Source organism: Diorhabda carinulata, chromosome X, assembly GCF_026250575.1.
Source record: "Diorhabda carinulata isolate Delta chromosome X, icDioCari1.1, whole genome shotgun sequence".
In the NCBI taxonomy this organism is placed as follows: Eukaryota; Metazoa; Arthropoda; class Insecta; order Coleoptera; family Chrysomelidae; genus Diorhabda; species Diorhabda carinulata.
The window spans coordinates 22528179-22549429 of record NC_079472.1 but is presented as its reverse complement, the minus strand read 5'-3'; the positions used below and the strand labels follow the sequence as shown (position 1 = coordinate 22549429).

The 21251-nt window shown below is 29.8% G+C and overlaps 4 protein-coding genes across 4 annotated transcripts in view; 2 read left to right on the top strand and 2 right to left on the bottom strand.

Annotated features, from left to right (window-relative positions):
• Positions 1 to 464: 464 nt before the first annotated feature.
• LOC130901238 (splicing factor U2af 38 kDa subunit) lies at positions 465 to 1949 on the top strand. Its single transcript, XM_057812446.1, has 5 exons — positions 465 to 653; positions 710 to 864; positions 932 to 1086; positions 1144 to 1343; positions 1404 to 1949. Exons 1-5 carry the CDS (start codon positions 610 to 612, stop codon positions 1546 to 1548), a joined length of 699 nt encoding a protein of 232 aa, XP_057668429.1. The 5' UTR covers positions 465 to 609; the 3' UTR covers positions 1549 to 1949.
• Positions 1938 to 8118, bottom strand: LOC130901237 (dnaJ homolog subfamily C member 11). Its single transcript, XM_057812444.1, has 12 exons — positions 7787 to 8118; positions 7554 to 7683; positions 7226 to 7481; positions 6975 to 7174; positions 6799 to 6915; positions 6600 to 6695; positions 6221 to 6332; positions 6050 to 6166; positions 5550 to 5875; positions 5387 to 5496; positions 3137 to 3266; positions 1938 to 2136 (listed from the first exon to the last, which is right to left on the bottom strand). Exons 1-12 carry the CDS (start codon positions 7856 to 7858, stop codon positions 2114 to 2116), a joined length of 1689 nt encoding a protein of 562 aa, XP_057668427.1. The 5' UTR covers positions 7859 to 8118; the 3' UTR covers positions 1938 to 2113.
• A 282-nt stretch (positions 8119 to 8400) lies between these two features.
• Positions 8401 to 21251, top strand: part of LOC130901428 (phosphatidylinositol 4-kinase alpha) — a 29125-nt gene continuing 16274 nt past the window's right edge. Inside the window, exons 1-14 of the mRNA XM_057812822.1 lie at positions 8401 to 8581; positions 8638 to 8851; positions 9480 to 9898; positions 10091 to 10517; positions 10576 to 10740; positions 12986 to 13237; positions 13335 to 13530; positions 14284 to 14571; positions 14957 to 15105; positions 15796 to 15966; positions 16043 to 16316; positions 16376 to 16681; positions 17649 to 17787; positions 17844 to 18140. Coding sequence (XP_057668805.1) covers positions 8492 to 8581; positions 8638 to 8851; positions 9480 to 9898; positions 10091 to 10517; positions 10576 to 10740; positions 12986 to 13237; positions 13335 to 13530; positions 14284 to 14571; positions 14957 to 15105; positions 15796 to 15966; positions 16043 to 16316; positions 16376 to 16681; positions 17649 to 17787; positions 17844 to 18140 — 3387 coding nt within the window. The 5' untranslated portion in view covers positions 8401 to 8491. The remainder of the gene's footprint in view (positions 8582 to 8637; positions 8852 to 9479; positions 9899 to 10090; positions 10518 to 10575; positions 10741 to 12985; positions 13238 to 13334; positions 13531 to 14283; positions 14572 to 14956; positions 15106 to 15795; positions 15967 to 16042; positions 16317 to 16375; positions 16682 to 17648; positions 17788 to 17843; positions 18141 to 21251) is intronic.
• On the bottom strand, positions 19839 to 20496 carry LOC130901429 (AN1-type zinc finger protein 2A-like). The gene has a single exon (XM_057812823.1). The coding sequence runs from the start codon at positions 20465 to 20467 to the stop codon at positions 19889 to 19891; it is 579 nt and encodes a 192-aa protein (XP_057668806.1). The 5' UTR covers positions 20468 to 20496; the 3' UTR covers positions 19839 to 19888.

Genomic DNA, 21251 nt, shown 5'->3' with positions numbered 1-21251 from the left:
TTTGTTCAATATTTCTCGTGTGCTTCCTTTTGCATGATCTTTTTAACGTTAGTCCTTGTAGATGATTTGCCACTTTCTCGGCAAAGGAGCAGTCTGTATGATCTAAGATATAATTGAAAAGAACGACTTTTATGTAGGGTATATGCAATTCATTTATTAGTGACTGCAAAATTACTTTTCCTCCGTGTGACAAATTGGTGTCCCCCGTTAGTACTGTATAATGTGCTGCATAATTCACCCATACAACCTCAACAAATCTATAGCGATAAACAATTGATCATTAATCACAATTTAACTATAGTCTAAGATATAACTCAGCTTAATCTTAGTATACTAATCAATATTATATACGATAACAATTAAAATCGTAGTTTAACGTCATTCTTTCGTGAACCATAAAATGTCAAATTACCTAAAAGATAAGATCATTAAAATATGCCTTACAGAAAATTTTACCAACTGATAATTTGTAATTTGATAAATGTCATTTATACCATTTTGATGTTTTAGTTTGCCGAAAGTTTCGTGGCTTTAAGTTGAGTAGAATATAATTTTTTATTAAAAATAACTAAAAAATTTTGTGCTTGATATCAACTTAATTTCACTAGCATGGCTGAATATTTAGCCTCAATATTTGGAACTGAAAAAGACAAGTAAATTTATTTTTGATTTCTGTCCTTACGCTCTATAAAAAATTACTTATTTTTAGGGTAAATTGCTCATTTTACTTTAAAATAGGAGCTTGCAGACATGGTGATAGGTGTTCTAGAATTCATAACAAGCCAACTTTCTCACAAACCTGTTTATTACAAAACCTGTATGTAAACCCACAAAATTCTGCAAAGTCTGCTGATGGAAGCCATTGTAAGTTTTAAAACTATAAAGTAATCTAATAGCTGAATATATACTTGTTCTAACAATACTTTTGCAGTGGTTGCCAATGTATCTGATGAAGAAATGCAAGAACATTATGACAATTTCTTTGAAGATGTTTTTGTTGAATGTGAGGACAAATATGGAGAAATTGAAGAAATGAACGTTTGCGACAATTTGGGAGACCACTTAGTAGGAAATGTGTACATTAAAGTAATATTTTTATAATTTATGGGTGTATATTTACCAACTAACTCAATTTTTTTCTAGTTTCGAAAAGAGGAAGATGCAGAGAGAGCTGTAAATGATTTAAACAATCGTTGGTTTGGTGGGAGACCTGTTTATGCAGAACTGAGTCCAGTGACTGATTTTAGGGAAGCTTGCTGCCGTCAGTATGAGATGGGTGAATGTACACGATCTGGTTTCTGTAATTTTATGCACTTGAAGCCTATTTCAAGAGAACTAAGGAGGTAACTTATGTAGTATATATGATTGGTTTGTTTAATTATCAATTGTATATTTACTTCTAGGTACTTGTATTCTAGAAGAAAGGGTGCCAGGCGAGGAAGATCTCATTCAAGATCTCGTTCTCCTAAGCGTGGACGTTCCAGGTCCAGAGAAAGGAAAGGCTCTAGATCCCCAAAACATCGTTCTGGACGAAGTGGTCGTTACTAATACATATATGGGAGTTTGAAACCCATATTTTTTACATTTATTAATATTTGTTTTAATTTTTTAAGTAGAAATATAACTACCCTAGATAGGTTTAAAATAAATAACTTGAAGTGTTAGATTAAATTTTTGTAGGTTCAATATAAAATAAATGGTATAAAGTATTCTATATACAAATATTTAGAATACATTTTTGGAAATGGTATTTCTATTACACAATGAATATTTACAAGTTGTATAAATCGGCTTCTTACTTATATGTATTTTGATCAATTTTGTTTATTTTCAATCCTCAGAATCATCATAGTGTATCAGTTTCATACTTTCAATTTATTTTTAGTTTAGCACCAATACATTTTGAGTATGAGCATATATGTAGAAATAAAACAAAGTTTCAGACAACATTTTTATTGTTTTTATAAAAAGATACTTTTCCAACATCAACTAAAACAATATGTACAGCAGACACCTAAAGGGTTCCAAAGCAGTTACAATTGGTTCCTCCTTTACAAACGTCTACAATTTTGATAATCGGCATTCCTAATGGTCAACTATATATGTCCTTTCATTATGTTATATTGGTTCGATGTGCTGAAAACAGATATTTATATTTTTTAGCAATTTGCATGTAAATTTCATTTTACATTTTAATTTGTTGGCACTGGAAATACATATCCTCTGAGACTTTAATTTATGTAACTCTAATGTACTTTAGATATATTGGAAATACATCTTCCCATTTTTATTCACTATAATACTATTTGATAATTTTCATGTCGTTTCCATAAAAAATTATTCATGAAAAAGGTTTAGGTATATAAGTGTTTAAAAACCTGGAAGGTTTTATCGATAACTTTGCCTAAATATTTGAAATATATGGAGTACAAAATAATATCAATGTGCATGAAATATTAAAGTTGGTGAATTTTTAATTTCCAATTAGGTAATATGAACGTTTTGTAAAAAATTTAAGTAATGGAAGCTATTCCTAATATATAATTTTCTATTTTTGTAATTTTTCCTGTAATTACCAAAAGAAAACTTTTCCACTCAGGACAAGCCTTTAATAAAAACCGGATGTATTCTAAAATAATGATTTACTTTCTAATTTTACTAATAAAACAAGGGCAAGAGAACATTCAAACTTAGTAAACTTCTAGAGAAAAGCAAATGAAAAAATACCAAAAGAACTAAGTTACTTTACAGGTATGTTTTGAATTAAAAATTTTCGTAAATCTATTTTTTTAATTTACAAAACTCATCATAAAATTTGGTGTCATATACTTCGACTCCTTTTCATATTAAATTAGTAATGACGGAATTTTCTGTCAATTTAATTAATGTTAGTTTTAAAAATGTATCCGGAACAAAATCCAGATATTCCTAAAAACATAATAGAGCTAGTGACACAAGCCAGTGCTCATTTGATACCAGCAAAATCTAGATAGAGATTAATAGCTAAGATTTTCCAATTTATTTAAAAAATGTAAAAATATTAATAATTAACATTATTAAGAAAGAATATGAAAAATTAATTTAGAAAACAAAATTGATATAAATTTAAAATGAAATAACTTTAAAATTTACTTACAGGTTTTTGGTAATCTCAATAACTCCTTATCTCCTACCGTAACTTCGTGGGGTTGATCGTGATAATTGTAAATTATATGTAACATTTTTTCTTCTCCTAATGCAGGATCAAAGAAACCAGGTAGTTCAGACTACAACAAAACATTACATATTTAGCTCATGTTGAATAAGCAAAATTTTCATTTACAATCACAATCCAACCATTACTGTTGTTTTGAACTAAGAAAGTAGATTCTGCTTGCTGTTAAGTGGAAATTGCTTCATTTTTATGAGTAATGCTCATTATTCAACACCCAAATTAGTAGTAGTAGAGAACAGTATATAAAAAAGAAAAAAAGTTTAATTGATATCTCAAGATATAAATGCCCTGATAATGCAACTTTTAGAGGGGGGTGAGGTTTTCAAATATTTTTTTTTTCTAAATGAACAATATGTCGAGAATATTGTGTACAAATATATGCAGCCACTCGTTACCCATAGTAGAAAGCAGCTGCAATTTCCTTGGTTTTCCTGAATCCCTTTCTGTCTGTGTGTTGCTGGTATTGATGGTTCTAAGTAAATATAAAAATTATGATTCTTTAATTGATGGTTTATTTCGTATTTTTACATATAAAAAACTTTTGATTTTCCAAAAAAGTTCGTGAACATTAGAACTCAAAATCTTCTGAATCGATCATTTTGAAATTTTGAGCATTACGTCTTCACATATATAAACAGGTAATCCAGGAAGGGTTTTTGTTTATCTATCTATCTGAGATATTCTGAATCTGAAAACGATTCAAAAAGGGGAGGACATTTTCTAAAAAAAGTCCTGACTCCTGGAACTGTAGGATCAATATTTATAATTTTTATCAAAGGTTGAAAATATTTTCGAAAACGGGTAAGTGTAACCTTCGAACAGTTCAACAAAAAATATTATTTCGACATTGTAAATATTGAAATTTTAATTCAGGAACTTACATGACAGATCAACAAATCATAATCTACCGGCAAAACATTGTTATCGCGTTTTTGCAATAATTTATGCATTTGCTAATTAACAATTTCATGTAGCTTGCATATTGTAAGGGGGGTAATTGTTCAACTACTACTCTCAATTTGTTTTCTATTCGCCATTTTTTGAAGGCTTTTTAAGAGATAAAAAGTCCTCGAAAAGAATTATAAATATTTGTCCTACAGTTCTGGGAGTTAGGACGTTTTTTAGGAAATTTCTTTGGCATTTCGAATCATTTTTCAGATTCAAAATATTTCAAATATTCTTTGAGATAAAACCAAACCTACATGCGATTATGAATTGAGTGACACCACAATCATATCGTTAGGAGTCGGAACATAGAAGCTACTGAATTTAAAGAAATTTCACAACAAGGACATTCATCACATTAATTATAATCATTGCCTGTTAGGAGGTAATAAGAATCTTAAAATGAATTACTGATGTAGAATCGAATTGATTTTTTTTACTACTGAGCCACAATAATTATTTAAATTAAAAAGATATTTGTTAAAAAATAACATGAACGATTGGTATGTTACAACAACGAAATTAAATAAAATAATATTCCAGTATCCAATTTTTATAAGTCTTTTAACTATCTCTTATTGGCTATAAGTCAATATCTCTGTCTATAATTTCTCCTGTCTCCTTTTTTTATATTAGCTTTGTAACAAATTGCTGGGCTGATAAGCATTTTAATAGTAGCAGTATTTTTGTGGGATTTTTATAAGTCTTTTAACTATCTCTTATTGGCTATAAGTCAATGTCTCTGTCTATAATTTCTCCTGTCTCCTTTTTTATATTAGCTCTGTAACAAATTGCTGGGCTGATAAGCATTTTAATAGTAGCAGTATTTTTGTGGGGTTTTCATTAGTTCCCAAGCCAAGGAGATGTTGTTTATCTGCTTTTTCTTCACATCTTGTCCTTCTTTTAGAACTCAGTCACCAACTCTTGATGATTGAAAGTTTTATAAGATACAAATTATTTTGTGATTGTCTTTTCTGGTGTTGCATCTGATTGGATCTCTTTATGCCCAGTATCCATACCAAACTTATTCTTCTTTATAAGTTGATTTAGAGAATTATTAAAATCACAAAATTTCCAAAAATTTGTGTTCTTTTTGGAGTACATATTATCTAATATATGTATCAGAAAGACTGTAAAAAAACCTGTTTATGTATATATAGGAATTTTAATCATCCTGTTGGTTGTAGTGAACGTTTAATATAGTATATATAAGGTGAAGTTTCTTACTTTATTTTGAACATGTATTTCTAATTTACTGTCTTTGACTAGACACTGAATAGGAATAGTTACATCCAGAACTTCGTTGGACAATTCTGTATCGCCTTGTTGACTAGTATCTAAAATTTTGGTACAATGTAACAATTTGTCTTTCAAATATTTGTATATTTACCTTTCATAATCCTTCCATATATTGCCTTAATTATAACCAATCCCTTTTTGTTGCTCTCTTCATCTCTTATCCTATTGTAAGTGACGGTCATAAGGTCTTGAGCAGCAGCTGCTTCTCTTCGTTTTTCTAGCAATTTATTAAAATTATTCTGTTTTTGTTTTTCAACCTTCTTATTTTTTTCTTCTCGTAAGAAAGGTTCAACAAAACCTTTTTTAACAACTATGTATATTACTAAAGGCACAACAGTAGCATAAAAAACGGGGGCTGGCATTATTTCTTCACAAAGATGAATTGGGAAGGAGTATGTTTGAGACGCTCTTGTTAACCTGCAATATTTTATTTATATGTGTTATAGATGTTTCATGTTAAACAAAATATTTACCAACAGCCGAACAAAAAGTATTAACAACTAGAAAACGCATTAGAAGATGAAAAATGATTATGGGTGTAGGAATGAAAGATTTAACAGTTAATCTCATAACATATCCTAATATATTCACCTTATTTTGAGTTTAACACCAGATGGTACACCACATACAACTGCAAATGCTAAATTACTATGTTTTGATATCTTTTTCTCTGCACCATATTCTAAAACCCCTCCGAACGTGCCTGCTCTAAAAAAATTTATTTAAATTATGGTAGGAAGTTTCATAAATGTACTTTCTTACTTTACTGCTAGTCTAAGCCTCAAATCTTGACTCAATATTTTTCTTGTGTATTGTAAAAGAACATAAGAATGCGGTAATCCTACTTGTATTGAAAAATTGTAACGATTCTTTTCTAAAACAAGTATTTGAAATCAGTAAATAGTGATATAAATAATGTGCTTAATTATAATTGAAAATATAATTAAATTTAATAAAATCAAAATAGCTGAAAACTACATACAAAAACAGTATTCTGTATATTTTACTTTAGTAAAATAGTAAAAAGTATAATTCAATGAAAAACAGTATAGTTGGCAACTGTAGCTACGCCCTTTAAGCAAATCCTCATTGTAAAGCATTTATAATAATGACAATAGAACATTGTAAATATTTTCATTACCTGTATCTCTAATAATTTGGGTGGTAAATGCAGATCTAGGGCCTCCCTGGTATGACAAATATCCTATAGTGTGTTTATCTACTTGCATTGCCAAAGCTAAAAATATTTGACAATGTCAATTATATACAAAATGTTTGAATAGTTCCAATTTTTTATGAAGTATTTATTGAAATTTGATAAATAATCACTGATTGCTCACTTGACATTATACCAGGCAGAATTCCTTCAGGTGTGAATTGTAAAATTGTACCTCCATTCCAAAAAAATCTTCTAGTGAGTGTTCTAAAACCTTTAAAAGATACTGCTGGACCACTGCCTGAAACAACAAACCCAAATGAAAATAAAAAATTGATTAGATTATATAGATAACAGTACCTGCTGTCATTTCTACTTCAGCCCAACTTTTGTGAGAAAATATATGACGCCAACTTAAATTAATACCACCTCCTCCGGTGCCATTTTTTGCTTGAAGTTGCCCGGATAGTGTGCAGGTGTCTTTTTGAGTCAATGGAAAATCAACTGATTGATTAAATTGCATTGATGATATTTCGATATTTGGAAATTGAGTCAAGTCGCTAAAATAATAAACTTAAAATATTTTAATTTCCTGAATATATGAAATATACCTATCGTATTCGTCTTCTAATAATTCATCATAATAAGGATTAAATAGATCAGTTGCATTAACAGCTACTGTAATATTTCCAGTGGGATTTGTAGCCTGTTTTTTCAGCCTCTCTGCTTTTTCTTCTGCTAACTGTTCATACTCGGCTCTTATTTCTGCTGGTGACTTTGTCCTCTGCACTATTTCCCACCCTTCAGTTTCTAACCCTTTGATACCAAGTGAATCATAAATAGCTCTTTTGTGAGGATCAGAAAGAACTAAAATATTGTACAACAGCTATATATTTATTTCTTTATTTCACCACAAAGTGGTTTATTTTTGGGTATTACCTTCATATGCTTTTTTTGTTTTATTGAACATAATTTCAGCTTTTTCTTTGAGGTCTTGGTCGACATGTTTGTCAGGATGGTACATCCGACTCAACCTCCTGTAAGCAGTGTTAATATCATCTTTGGAAGCCTAAAATTTCATCATATGACTAAATTTGGAGGTTAACTTGATAAAAAAAAATAATAATTTTTGAATGTACCTATTGAGGATAATTCTTACAATGATTATATACCTCTCGAGGGATATTCAAAAATGAATAATAATCCTCTTCCATCGCAGTTTCATCTTCAGAATCAAAATTCATGTTTCAAAAGCAACCTGAAGTTTCGAATTTCAATGTCAAATGTTCCGAGATCTAAAATTATTTAAACAATAAAATTTCTTTCCTCTGCTTACGTTCAATACAATCGTTGTACTTTTTAGAAATATATTTTATATACTTTTAACTAAAATTTTTGATAGCGATAGTAATTCAATTTTATTTTTCAGCATTACATTTCAAAGTCTATTTTAAAGCTTAGGCAACACTTTATAAATTTAAAAATCGTTTGTGCCAACTTATGTGTTGTGAAATTTTCTTTTAATCTGTGATGGGAGGAAATAATGTTTTCTAAGTGTCATTAAAGAGCAGAACTATCAATTACAACCTAATAATGTATTGCAGAATGAGGATTTAGGAACCTAGAAATTTAATAATTAAATCATTTTTTAGAAATTTTAAATAAAGTGTACACATATTTACAAAATCAAGAAATACGTTTGAAATTTTATTTTTTAAAAAACGCCTAAAATTATATTTTTTTTTTCGTTCTATACACTTCTGTCAAGTGTCATTATTTGTCAAAATTTATATTGAATACATGACATGAAGTTGATTGTGATGTGAAATAGGTTTGGTTTTAATAAGAAAATATCAAATGATTTTGAATTAGACAGAATGACCAGAGACGACAAACTATTTTTCCACAAAACAGTTCAGCATTTAGCAAGATCCCTAGCTAATATTAAAAATACTCCTTGGAGTAAAGTAAGTTTTAATTGCAGAACTTTGATACATAATTTTATCAATTTCGTCATTTCCAGGTTCAAACTTTGTTCTCACTTTGTCCTTCTGATCCACAAAATGGTACATTCATTATAAATTGTCGGCAACAAGATGCTGTAATTGCTCTTGGCATTTATTTTTTGGAATCTGGGCTCCAACACAAGTGTATTATATTACCATATTTACTAAAACTTGTTAAACTGATCGAAAAAGCACAGTGGCAGGATGAAATCAAATTAAATCCAACAGATCGTAAGTATTACTATATATCAATTCTAATTGATTTTTCGATTTAATAAAGTATATTCAACTATAGAATACTTTGTCAGTAATCCAAAATAAGACAAATGAAAATTTGTGAATCTTGCATTTATTATTCGTTTCAAAGGTTAAATTTACATATTCTATACCATCTTTCATTTATTTATATCTATTCACATATTTTTTACAATATTTTATATTCAAGGCCATTTGAAACAACCTTTAATTCAATGTTTCAATAATACTGCAGAAAACTACTCTTTTTAATAGCTTAAAGTTTTGTATAGTTACAATTCTCCCATATTTATCAATAAACTTTTAACAATTTCTGAATGTGTTGCATTAAATTAAAAAGATCCATAATATAATATATAAATTTGCAATTTCTATATTCATGAAATTCGCAGAGGAAATATTAAGTCAGCTATTCAAGTCTTTCACAAAAAAATAATGCACTATATTTATCTTCTATCAAATTTATCTACTTATTAAATATTTTAAATAATCTTGTGTTGATGCATAGTTCCAATATTTTAAATGTTTTGGGTGAGAACTATGTTTATAATTCACTTCCCATAATTTTAAAATTGTTATATCTACAATAAAAGTAATTTTTTAGGAATACCTATAGCAGAAAAGTTTAGTTTTTGTCTTCACACCCTTCTGAGTGACATAGCAGTAAGATGCGAAGACGAGAGAAACGATATTTTAAATGTTCAGGTAGACAGCTTAACATCTCTGACGAATCAAGTACTAAAAATACAAGATTCAACCAACAGAAACAGTGCCAGCAAATTGTTTTTGTGCAAAACAACTTTACCTGTCCTTATTGGCCTGGCTAGAGCAATGGGAAGGTTCTGTCTAAATGACCCCCCTTTAATTTGTCGAATTTTTCCTAAACCTGAACCACCTTTGAGTCCAGGAGCTGCAAGGGAAGAAAATATACATAAAAGAAGTTTTAGTAGTTTTAGAAACATTATTCCAAGGAGTTTATCAGGGAATCTCCATGCTACTGTTGATATTTTGGCTGTTACTACTGTAAGTATTATTTCTAGTATACTGAAAGTGAGTACAATGAGGCCACATCAGGGTTATTTAATCCTTAAAATGCTATGAATTCATTTATGATACACACATAACTTTTAACTGCTCTCATACTTGATTTTCAGTAATCACTCATACACACTTTTAATGGGAGCATGTTATTGATAAAAAGATGTCATTTTTTAGGGTGGATATGACACTTCAGACGTCGCATTCAACTCGAGCTCACTAAAACGAGGCATGTCGATCAAACACAATACAGGCCCTTATGATGCGAAAACATATTTTTTTAGTAAATTTGGTTCCAGTTTCAATCAATTTCCACATTTGAGACTAAATGAAACGAACGACAAAAAAACACAAGTAATATTTTCCCAACCTCACCTTTCTACCATTTTAACTCTTAGTAAGATGCTATTGACCAAAGATATGTTGAGTATATTAGACGAGCAAAGCTTAGAAGTAAGTTCAACAGGAAAAATTCAAATTTTTCCATATAAAACGTTTTCCGAAACTATAAATTTAGTCATGGTGACACTGATGAGAGAATTGCTGCAACCACATAAAGACTTGCCTGTGCCATTTACTAAAGATGTTCAGGAGTTTGTTAAAGGTGAGACTTTAATTTTATAGAAAAAAAAATTATAATTTGTTTATTTTCCCTTTTTCAGGACTTTATTTGAATGGTCAGACAGAGCTTCAAAGCAGAAATCATGATGCTAGTGAAAAAGAAGATAGAGAAAATAATTATGCATTAGTGAATAAATTTAAACTTAATGTCATGGCAAATGCGGCTTGTGTGGAATTACTAGTTTGGGCAATTGGAGATGAAACAGGTATGTTATATCATGGTTTAAAATATTAATTTGGCTGTAGAAATCTCTTTATTTTTCGATTCCCCTAAAAATTTCTTATTAATACTTGAAATAATTTTTTTATTATTATTTTTACATACTTGTTTGGTATTATTTATTTTAATTTAGTAGTAATTTAATTTTATTATTTTTAAATTGAATTCATTTTCAATATAATTCAATAAAATTATTACAATAATACTTAGTTTTTGATAATTATATTACCATTGTCTGTATTTCATATAAAATACACTTCTTTAACTAATATACAAAGTGTAGGTAAAGAAAATAAAGAACTAAGGTTAACTTTCATCTCAAATTTTTCTAGATGATGTGGTTATTGTAGTATGTATTATACACATAATGTATAATTGTAGATATATTAAACAATGCTTTGTCTTCTTACTGATAACCAGAAACAAAAAAATTATTCCCAATTGCTCAGAATTACTTGCCAAAACTCTTCCATATACTGCCAAGCTTTTCATTTCGTATTTTTATAAAAAAAAACGGTGTATTCTTATAGGAAAATCTTTACATTAACTTGTAAATTCATTACTGACAATTTTAATTCACTAAAACTGTGTTTTTCTTTCCTGTCATGCTTTAAGTCTCTCTTTAATTCTCTTAAATTACACCTTGTCTGTTAATATTTCCATTAATACAAGTTATATCATATTAAAAAAAGTTTAAAAGCTTTTTTGAGCAGTTGAACTGATAATTAGTTTTTCAGAAAATTATTTCCAATTATAATTTTTTTATTAATGTTGTTGTTTATAGAAAGAGATTTTAAAACTTCTAATTTTCTGAAAAAATAACTACTCTTATTTATTGTGTTCAAATTTTTTTCTGCTAAAATTTAATAATCTTCCTTTTCTGTTTTTTTCCAGTTGATTCTGAATATAACTTTACTACTTTACTGCACTTCATAATAATAATCTTAGGTGAAAAATAAACTTTGATTTTGAGTTTTTCATTCCTTTTGTTTGCTACCTTCTCCATTTTTTGTTTTTTTGTGTTACAGAATTGGACGTAAAAATGCGATTTTTGACAGTTTTTGTTATTAAGTTGTAAACACTTGTAAAAATATTAAAAAGAAAAACGTTTATACTCGCCATTTCATATTCCAGATTCCACATTAGGATTTTTTATTGTGAAGTTATGTCTATTAACTCATTTATTCGACTATTCCTAATCAGAGTTGGAAATTAATTAATTTATAATCATTTTTATATTTCTTGTTATTTGACTTTTACATGTGTTTACAATATAATAGGTTTTGTTAAGTGTTTTTAAGTCAATTTTGTGTGATATTGTGAAATAACATTGTTTATTGGTTTTTAACTATTTTTAAAAATTCTTAGTAAAACTTACTACTACAGGTATGTAATTATTAAAAACTCTTCATAAAAGGTCATTGATAAATAAATAACTGTATTGCTTTAGACAGAACTACCATTTTGAAACTCACTCGTTCACTTTAAACAAAATTTGCATTTAAATCCTATTTCATTTCTTGAGACTTTACTATAAAAATATTGAGCTTGCTGCAATATTGTGCAGTCCTGTTTTTTCCAAAAGAGGGAAAACGTACATTTTTGAAGGATAAAACTAACTCAAAGCATAGACAATGCTTGACTTATACTTTATATTTGCATTAATGAATCTTAGATTTTGCCAAATATTCCAAATTAAAAACAATTGATCTTGAGGGTTTTTCTAAACTGTAAATTAGAGTTAGGAAAAAGTAAAAATCAATAATTACACTGTTGAATTTGATTTACTTTCAGATCATTTTTAGATATCATAAAAAGTTAACTTGTAGGATAAAAAAATTTCTATCAAATTTTGCACAATTGTCATATAATTATAAAAAATAATTACATACTAGTTGTATAGAAAAGCAGTTATTTACAACAAATATATAAAGATCTGACTCAACTTACTTACCTTATCAAAACTAAATTTTTCTCGAGAACAAACAATGAATATTTATTTAAATCGTCCGATAAAAAAGTAACATCAAAATATCAATCACAAGTTATTTAAAAATTTAATTGCAACACCTAAATTAAACGAAACAAATCTAAACATTTTTAGAATCTGAATAATTGTGCAATAAGTTGAGCTAGAAGGTGCTGCTGAATTATAATTTTGTCATTCTCGCTCTCCATCGCCTTTTTTATATTTAAATCATTTAGATTTAACCTTTATAAAAAAATTTTAGGAGCAGATAGTTTATGTGGTAGATTAACAGAAAAAATAAATTCAAACCATGGTTACAGATTGGTCATAGCACACATGCCACTTCTGATGGTATGCCTAGAAGGTTTGGGTAATTTGGCTCAGAAGTTTCCAAACATAGCTTCAACATCAATCTACTGTTTAAGAGACTTTTTAATTACTCCATCTCCGATTTTATCAAAATTACATCGACAAGCGAACGAAAAAAGCAATAAAGAACATGTAAAGATAACAGGTAACATAATTTAGCCATTTTTATTAAATGTTAGCTCTAGCTCTAAGAAACATTTTGTGCTATCGTATTCCTTAAATCAATAAAAATCATTTTTTAGCACAAGGCAATCAATTAAAAGCAGAATCATCAAAAGCTTCATCTCCTATTCAAACCGCTTTCGAAAGATTAAGAGATGCAGCCATAGAAAATTTATGTATAGCACTTAGTGCTGCCCATATTTTAGATCCTGATTGTGTAAGAGCATTAGTAGCTTCAGTTTCAAACAGGTTATTTACTGCTGAAAAAAGTGATAGGTGAGTAGCTACAAATTACAAAATATTTTGATGTAAAAATATGAAATAAAATATATATAAAAAAATATGAGTAACTATATTTATTTTTACAAATTATATATTTTTCTTCTCCTTTCACCTTTTCAACCCAATAAGCGCTGTTATTCCTCTTCCACTAATTTCTGTCTATTTCTCTGAAGTTCTTCATTTTCTGCCACTAGTTCTTTTATTTGGTCTTTTAATTTATTTCTAGGTCTCTTTGGATTTTTTTATAGTGTCTATTTTCTCACCGCCTTCATTCTTTCAATACATTCATATCATTTTAGTGTTTCTTGTTTTTTATTCTATTATTAATTCTTGTTTTATCACTTTCATTCTTTATCGTGTCCATCTATTGTTATTTATTTTATTACTATTGTGTTCCACTATGTTTTATATTTAGTTATTCAATTTTTGGCTGTTTATATTATATTTGGTACAGGCATTATATATTTTGTTTCATCCATATCTCTATTTTTGTCTTCCACTTTCCCTCTAGTATTTCTTTTTTACTTACCTTATCAAAGGCTCGTTTAAAATCAATAAATATATTATTTCTATTGTGTTTTCTATCAAGTTACTTACTAGGTATATATTCTCATTGGTTTGATTTGCTATATACTGCCTTTAATATTTTCAAGTTTTAATGAATAATTCTTTAATGCGCATTAAAGATTATATTTCAAATATGATTTGAATCAAAATATTTCTTTCATTGTGATTGTTATTTTCTAGTGAATCAACTTTGATTTCAACAAACATTGTAATAATGTTAGGTCACGTAGCGGTTTCCATGAAAGGAACCCCAAAGACTACGGATACTATTCTGCATTTTTTCCAACAGAGGTTTTGTAGAGTACCTTCAGCTTTGGATACTTTAATAGTGGATCAATTGGGATGTATGATTATTTCTCAATGCGAACCGCACGTGTATGAAGTAGTTATGAAGATGTTTACAATGATAACTGTAGAAAGTGGCAGTACTGCATATGGAAATACAACAAATGATAAAACACAGTACAGGTATTGTACATTTTTAGAAAACATCAACTAAACTATATTGCTTTATAACTAAGCTGTAATTTCTGGAACCTTTGGTGATATTCATATTGAACACACTGTTTACTGTACCACTACACCAACACTCACATTTACACTGTCTGACGCACGTTTCCATAATCAAGTTATCGCCTTCAGAGACTGAAAGTAGTTTACCTTACCGTATTGGTAGTGTAAACAGTGTGATCAATATATTGTATTATATTTATGATAATATATTGCAGTAAGAAGTTAGATTATGATAAAAATTTATTTACTATTTAAAACCGCGTTCACCTAACCCTGAAAGTATTTTATTTCTTAATTATGTAATCCATGACTGAAAAATATAATATCTATTCAATTGTAGACATGTATCACGACCTGTGATCAACGCTTTGGCCAATATTGCAGATAATATTGCAGGAGAATCTCAGATGAATGAATTACTTGGACGACTTTTAGAACTTTTTGTACAATTAGGACTGGAAGGCAAAAGAGCAAGTGACAAATCTCCAGGTAAATATGGAAGTGGTTGTTAAAATAAATTAGATTTTGATTAAATTGTTTGGGGAGTCGAGTTCTGCACCTATACCTTAAAATATATTTTGGACATGACTTCGCATATGATTGTTCTGTCTTCAAATATATAGACTCCTCCAGAAGTAACATAATTTTCTGGGGGCTTTTTGTCCTTCCCAAGATGTTAATACTGCTCCTTCAACTACCTAAGTCTTTTGCTAAAATGGGCAGAGTATTTACATAGTAGATGCCTTGTCATGTATCTGTGGTTTGTTTGTATAATCTGCAGTTGTCGTCCTCTGCCACGTCTATCCTCTTAAAATGGTATTTGACAAGACAGTGATCTGTCAGAAAACCAATCACCTTTTTAATGTCGATTATTTGCTAATACGGTTATGGATCTTTTGGATTGTCTTAATGCTTTTCGAGTTTATTTACACTCCTATGCTAGCTTGAACCTGCACTCAATGTGCTTTCAAGCAAAATTCAAAAACTCTTGAGCACATATATTTATTACTAACAACTCTGCCTTAAACATAGTGAGGTGTTTCTCCTAATGGTATGGAGTGTTTATTTCAAAAATCCCATTGTCCATTTTTAGGGTATTAATATTTTGAATTGTTCAAAATATAACTATTTTATATTTTATGATGTTTCAACGTCTGTTGATTAATATATTTCTTTTAGGCGCTTTGAAAGCTTCCAGTTCCGCCGGAAATTTGGGAGTATTGATACCAGTAATAGCGGTGTTATTGAGACGACTACCACCCATAAAAAATCCCAAACCTCGAATCCATAAACTATTTCGAGATTTTTGGCTGTACTGTGTAATTATGGGATTTACAGCATCCGATTCAGGTGAATAAAAGATTAAGAATGTTTTATATTGTCATTTATTGCAAAAACTGACTTATAAGGGTTAATCATGTTGTAGGTCTCTGGCCTCAAGAATGGTATGAAAGTGTAAAAGAAATAGCTGTAAAATCACCTACTCTAATATCATTTATGTCTAGTAGATCTGAAATGCGTGAATTACAAATTACTAGTGCAGTTAGAAATGAGAGCGTATCTGTCAATGAATTACATGAATTAAGAACACAAATTTTGGATTTATTGAAACATCCTGCAGATATAACCGCATATGTCAATAAATTATCTTTTGCTCAATGCACATTTTTGTTGAGTGTCTATTGGGTAGAAACCTTAAGGTATTGTTGCTTGAGATTTTTTCATCATTTTGACTGATATTTTCCAATTATTACTCTAGGGTTGCTCATTCTGGCGAGCCCAGCTTAGTTCCCATTATTGCAGATTATTTAAGTGACTCCGCATTACAGAAAGACAAAGCTGGAATGTGGAATTGTGTTCAATCTGTTAGCGAAAGGGTTTTTGAAAAATTCTTAGAAGTAATGAAAGACAGACCCAAAAACGAATCTAGAGAGTTGGATTTAGAAGAACACGCCCAGTTCTTGTTGGTAAATTTCAACCATCAACATAAGCAAATTCGAAGAGTTTCTGATAAATTTTTGGCCAGTTTGATTGATAAGTTTCCACATCTTTTGTGGAGTAGAAGGTAAGTGACATTTGGAGTTGGAAATAATTTTTCTTAAATTATAATTCTGAAAACTAATATTTTGTAATGTGGACAGTACAAATGTGTCTTAAGTACTATGTAACTGAAAATTATGTTGGTGGCATTCTAGATTTTATTGATTTGACCTTACAGATTTGTTTTTTTTTTATAATATTAACATGATAATAAAGAAATTTATAGGTTGCATTCTATTTCAGTATTGTAAAGATCCTAATAGCTTGATATATTGGAAGATTTTAGTTTAAATTGTAGTGGTTTTCATAAAATTTTACTGTTTACAATAGACTTCATTTCTTCTGTATTCAATTTGGACAATTTTGTAAACAGTAATCAAACTTTTTTCTTTATAGAAGTAACTGATGCAACTGCTAGTTGCTTCCTTATTAATGTGTTAGTAGTAAATATAAAGTTTCAAATAGTCTTCTTTTCTTTTGATACATATTTGATAATTATACTACAAAATATCTAAGGGTATATTTGAACTCAAAGATCATAAACTTGAACAAATTAATTTAAGGGTAAGAGTATTATATTGGCTATTTGACAAATACCTCTGGAAAACAAACTTTTACTATATAAAACCATGATTAAACCTTTATTTATCATCTAGATTTTGGTATCAAAAATATTCAAAAAGAATACAATTCAAAATACTTCATATGACCAGCTTAGACCAAAAACATTAAATTCATTGCTTGCAAATGATGCAAAGATAAATTTTTTCTTCCTGTCTTTATATATGATTTATCCTTGTATTTGACAAATGAAACACTACATAAAGATTAACAAGTGCCATATATGTATACAAAAAGAAATCATTCGTAAAAAGGGTAACTCATTACTTCAATCCCTGCTAGAACCTATAAACTCAAACAGAAATATTTGCATTTAAACATTGACTTGAAGATTCTAAACTTGAGCAAATTGACTTGAGTCTTAATTTCAGAGTGCTTTGGACATTGTTGGATATCATGCAAGTATTGTCACGTTCTCTAGAAATAGATCCTAATCAAGAAACACCAACGTTAAGGATACCACAAACTCGATATACTATTCAACTCATGGATACTTTGGAAGCAAGAGAGGTAAAAATAAACTCTATGAAATATAAAATGTATTATTTATTGTTACTTTATTTTAGACTATTGTAAAAGATTTTGCTGCTAACGCTGAACGTATAATAAAAGAAGCATTAAAATGGACTCCTCATTGGACAAGATCTCATCTTCAAGAGTATATAAATCAAATACCTGTAGATGGAATGTGGCACCACACTGGTTTGTCTATGGCTCTAGAATCGATCCTTCAATGGGGCCCTCCAAATATACAAAGTGCATACTTGACTTCGAGCATCCTCGAAAAGAGACCCAAATGTGTTAAAAGTGATTCTTCAAAATTGCTTACAGTTTCTTCAATGAGATCTAGATACATCGGAGAGGTGAGTGAGATTTATCTCACAACTAAGTTTTTATAGCATACCAAATTCATATGTTTGAAGTAAACTAATCAAAAAGCTTTGAGAATAACTTACCTCAACCATATGTTTAATGTATGTATGAAAAATATTTTAAATGAAATTTAATACTATGAATAGTTCCAGTAATTCTGATACGAGGTATCATATCAAAAAGGCATTTGACACTGTGTTCTGTTATCCAAACATATAAAGATGGATAATTGTACCTCAAAAAGAAGTCTCGCTGGTTCCTCACTATCTCTCTTGCTCTATATACTATACAACTTTGAGTTAGCAGCAGATCACTTGAACATGGAGTATGCATGTGACACCATCTCGATCAGTCATAATAACAGCATCAAAACACAATGTATCACCTGCAGATACCTCAGCAATGGCTTCAAAAGTGTTATCTGGACTCTGCTTCATCGAGAAGAACCATTTGTTATTAGTTTGCTAAATTTAAACGTGGTGGCACATACACTGATGATGGTGAACGTTCTGGTCGTTCAATTGAGGTGGTTACTCCAGAAAACATAAAAAAATTCCACAAATTGGTTATATCTAATCGTATATTGAAATTGCATGAGGTCGTAAAGATATCAGAAGGCAGTGTGTTTACAATTATGCATGCATATTTGACGATGAGAAAGCATTTTTCAGAGTGGTTGCCGCGTTTACTCACAGTAGATCAGAAACAACAACGTATTGATAATTCAGAGCAGTGTTTGGCCATGTTTACACTTAATAACTTGGTCCATCACTTCACTCCAGAATCAAAATCATCATCTGAGTGGTCTGCGGCCGGTGAACCACGTCCAAAGGAACAACAGTCAACTGGGATGGTTATGGCTTCAGTATTTTGGGAAACTCATGGAATATTGTTCATCGACTATCTCCAAAAGGAAGAGACAATCAAAAGCGATTAATACAGAGAGTTGTTTGATCGTTTAAATGCAAAAATCAAGGAATTACGGCCTCATATGGCGTAGAAATAATCACTGTTAAACCAAGACAATGCACCGATTCACAAGTCGATGGTTAAAATGAACGAATTACACTTCGAATTGCTTCCTCGTCCACCGTATAGGCCAGATCTGGTCCCCAGTGACTTCTGGCTATTCGCTGATCTCAAAAATGCTCACCGGTAAAAAATTCCACTCCGATGAAGAAGCAATTGCTGAAACTGAATTCTATTATGTTGCAAAAGACAAATCCTTTTACAAGCATGACATCGAGAAGTTAGAGAAGCGTTGGAATGATTATATTGCTCTTGACAGAGATTCAGTGTTCAATTTTTTAAATATACTTTTTAACTTATTATGCATTGAACGATTCCTCAAATAGACAACACGTGTTCTATTGTCAGTGCTTATAAGAGACTTGCTGTTGTAAAAGTTCTTATAAGATGACTGATAATATGAAGGTTTAGTTTGAAACTTGACCACCATCATAGAACAAGCAAACTTCCAGAATTATAGGGTAGGTGACATTTTTGAGAGCTATTCAAATGGAAATAGTTCACTAAGTATATAAGATAAGGTCAATCATCTGTTTTATGTATATTGATAAAAATCTGTTGTAATCAGAGAAAATCGTGTTTAGCTTTGTTATCAGAGGTTCGAAAACCCAACAAACAAGGATCAGAATAGAAAAGAAAACAAAATTTTTGGGGCTGAGTTATAGGAATATCATAATGTTTTTATTAGATAACATATAAATAATTCATACTAAACCTTTGTTAGGTTTTCTTTGAATACTGCAGATCCTCGTTTAAATTTCAAACCATTACACAGATGATCAATTGGATGTTTATGTTTCTTACAATAATTTCTTGAGCAATGTGGACAAATTAGTTTCAACATTTCCTTCTGTTTACAAGCTTTGAATGAACAAACATTATTTTCTATATTTGGACTTGGATTTATAATTGTGGGACTATCATTCCTGTATGCTTTATTTTTATAGACATATCCAACAGTTAGATCATCTTTATTACCTCTCAACACACAATTTTCCTGAATTTTGTTACATACTGGACATACTTGATTTCTAATTGGATCTTTGCTTTCATTTTTGTTTAATTTCACATTTGAAGTGTCCGCACTTTTCTCTGGTTGTTTTAGTATTTTCACTGTCGTTTCTATAGTAGGAATATTTTTTTTTCTTACATATTGGCAATTATGTGCTTCATATCTAATATGGGTAACGCAGAAATCTAGGTGGCAAGCATCGCATTTAATAGGGAGAAAATCGAATTTGTTACATGTTAATTTAGCACAATATTTTCCTAGCTTAGGAAATTCCATAAATGTCAAAATGGCATTTTTAAGTCACAATTTTTGATTGATAGTTTTTAAAAAAAATTTGCACTGATTGGATGAGGCCACAAAATCAAACAACGGAGAAGGAACGGCCTATTTTTCTGAAATTATTACTTACTGTAATAATATGGAAGGTAGAGAGAAGGATAAAAGTCTGTGTATATGAAAAGTGTCCGTCGAAATACGTTAAACATGGCTGGCGCCACATTAGCATCAGGGTAGATTTTAAAGGAAGCGCCAAATATTAACGGAAAAATAAGAAATAAAATCAATCTAGGTGCACGTTTTCTCCTAATAATTCTTTATAAGTTATATTGTTTGACGACTCTGTACACTTAAATACATCTAGAATTCCTTCATTTACACCATACTCTCTATATACCATCGCCATTCTGGAAGTGTTTTTGAACTATTACTTATCGTATACAGCTGGACACTTTTTCAACTTTTCTTATAAGAGTTATTCCTCTTTCTCTCTACCTATATGTATTATCAAATATGTTTTTTTCTTCATTTCTTTTCAGATATCTTCTTGGGTACTCATAGTTACCATGTTCATGCTGCCTTTTCTCATACTTTTGCTACTTTCTTAATTTCTTTTACTACCGTAGCTTTGTAAACTCCAGAGCAATACAACTGGGAGCGTATGAAATAGAAGATGAAGAACTTTCTGAATTTTCTAAAGGGAGTGGGATTAAAGGATGAGTTGTAAACACTGGGGGAACACAATAGATCCTTTGGTTTGCAGTGTATATGACACCCCAATATC

Bases quoted from the DNA above. Each gene is read 5' to 3' on its own strand.
- LOC130901238 (XM_057812446.1), top strand. From the start codon at position 610: ATGGCTGAATATTTAGCCTCAATATTTGGAACTGAAAAAGACAA. The intron at 654-709 runs GTAAATTTATTT...ACTTATTTTTAG, and splicing joins TTTGGAACTGAAAAAGACAA to GGTAAATTGCTCATTTTACT. The intron at 1,344-1,403 runs GTAACTTATGTA...ATTTACTTCTAG, and splicing joins ATTTCAAGAGAACTAAGGAG to GTACTTGTATTCTAGAAGAA.
- LOC130901237 (XM_057812444.1), bottom strand. From the start codon at position 7,858: ATGAATTTTGATTCTGAAGATGAAACTGCGATGGAAGAGGATTATTAT. The intron at 5,876-6,049 runs GTGAATATATTA...AAAATATTGCAG, and splicing joins GGTGTTAAACTCAAAATAAG to GTTAACAAGAGCGTCTCAAA. The intron at 3,267-5,386 runs GTAAGAAACTTC...GTTTTGTTGTAG, and splicing joins AAATACATGTTCAAAATAAA to TCTGAACTACCTGGTTTCTT.
- LOC130901429 (XM_057812823.1), bottom strand. From the start codon at position 20,467: ATGGAATTTCCTAAGCTAGGAAAATATTGTGCTAAATTAACATGTAAC.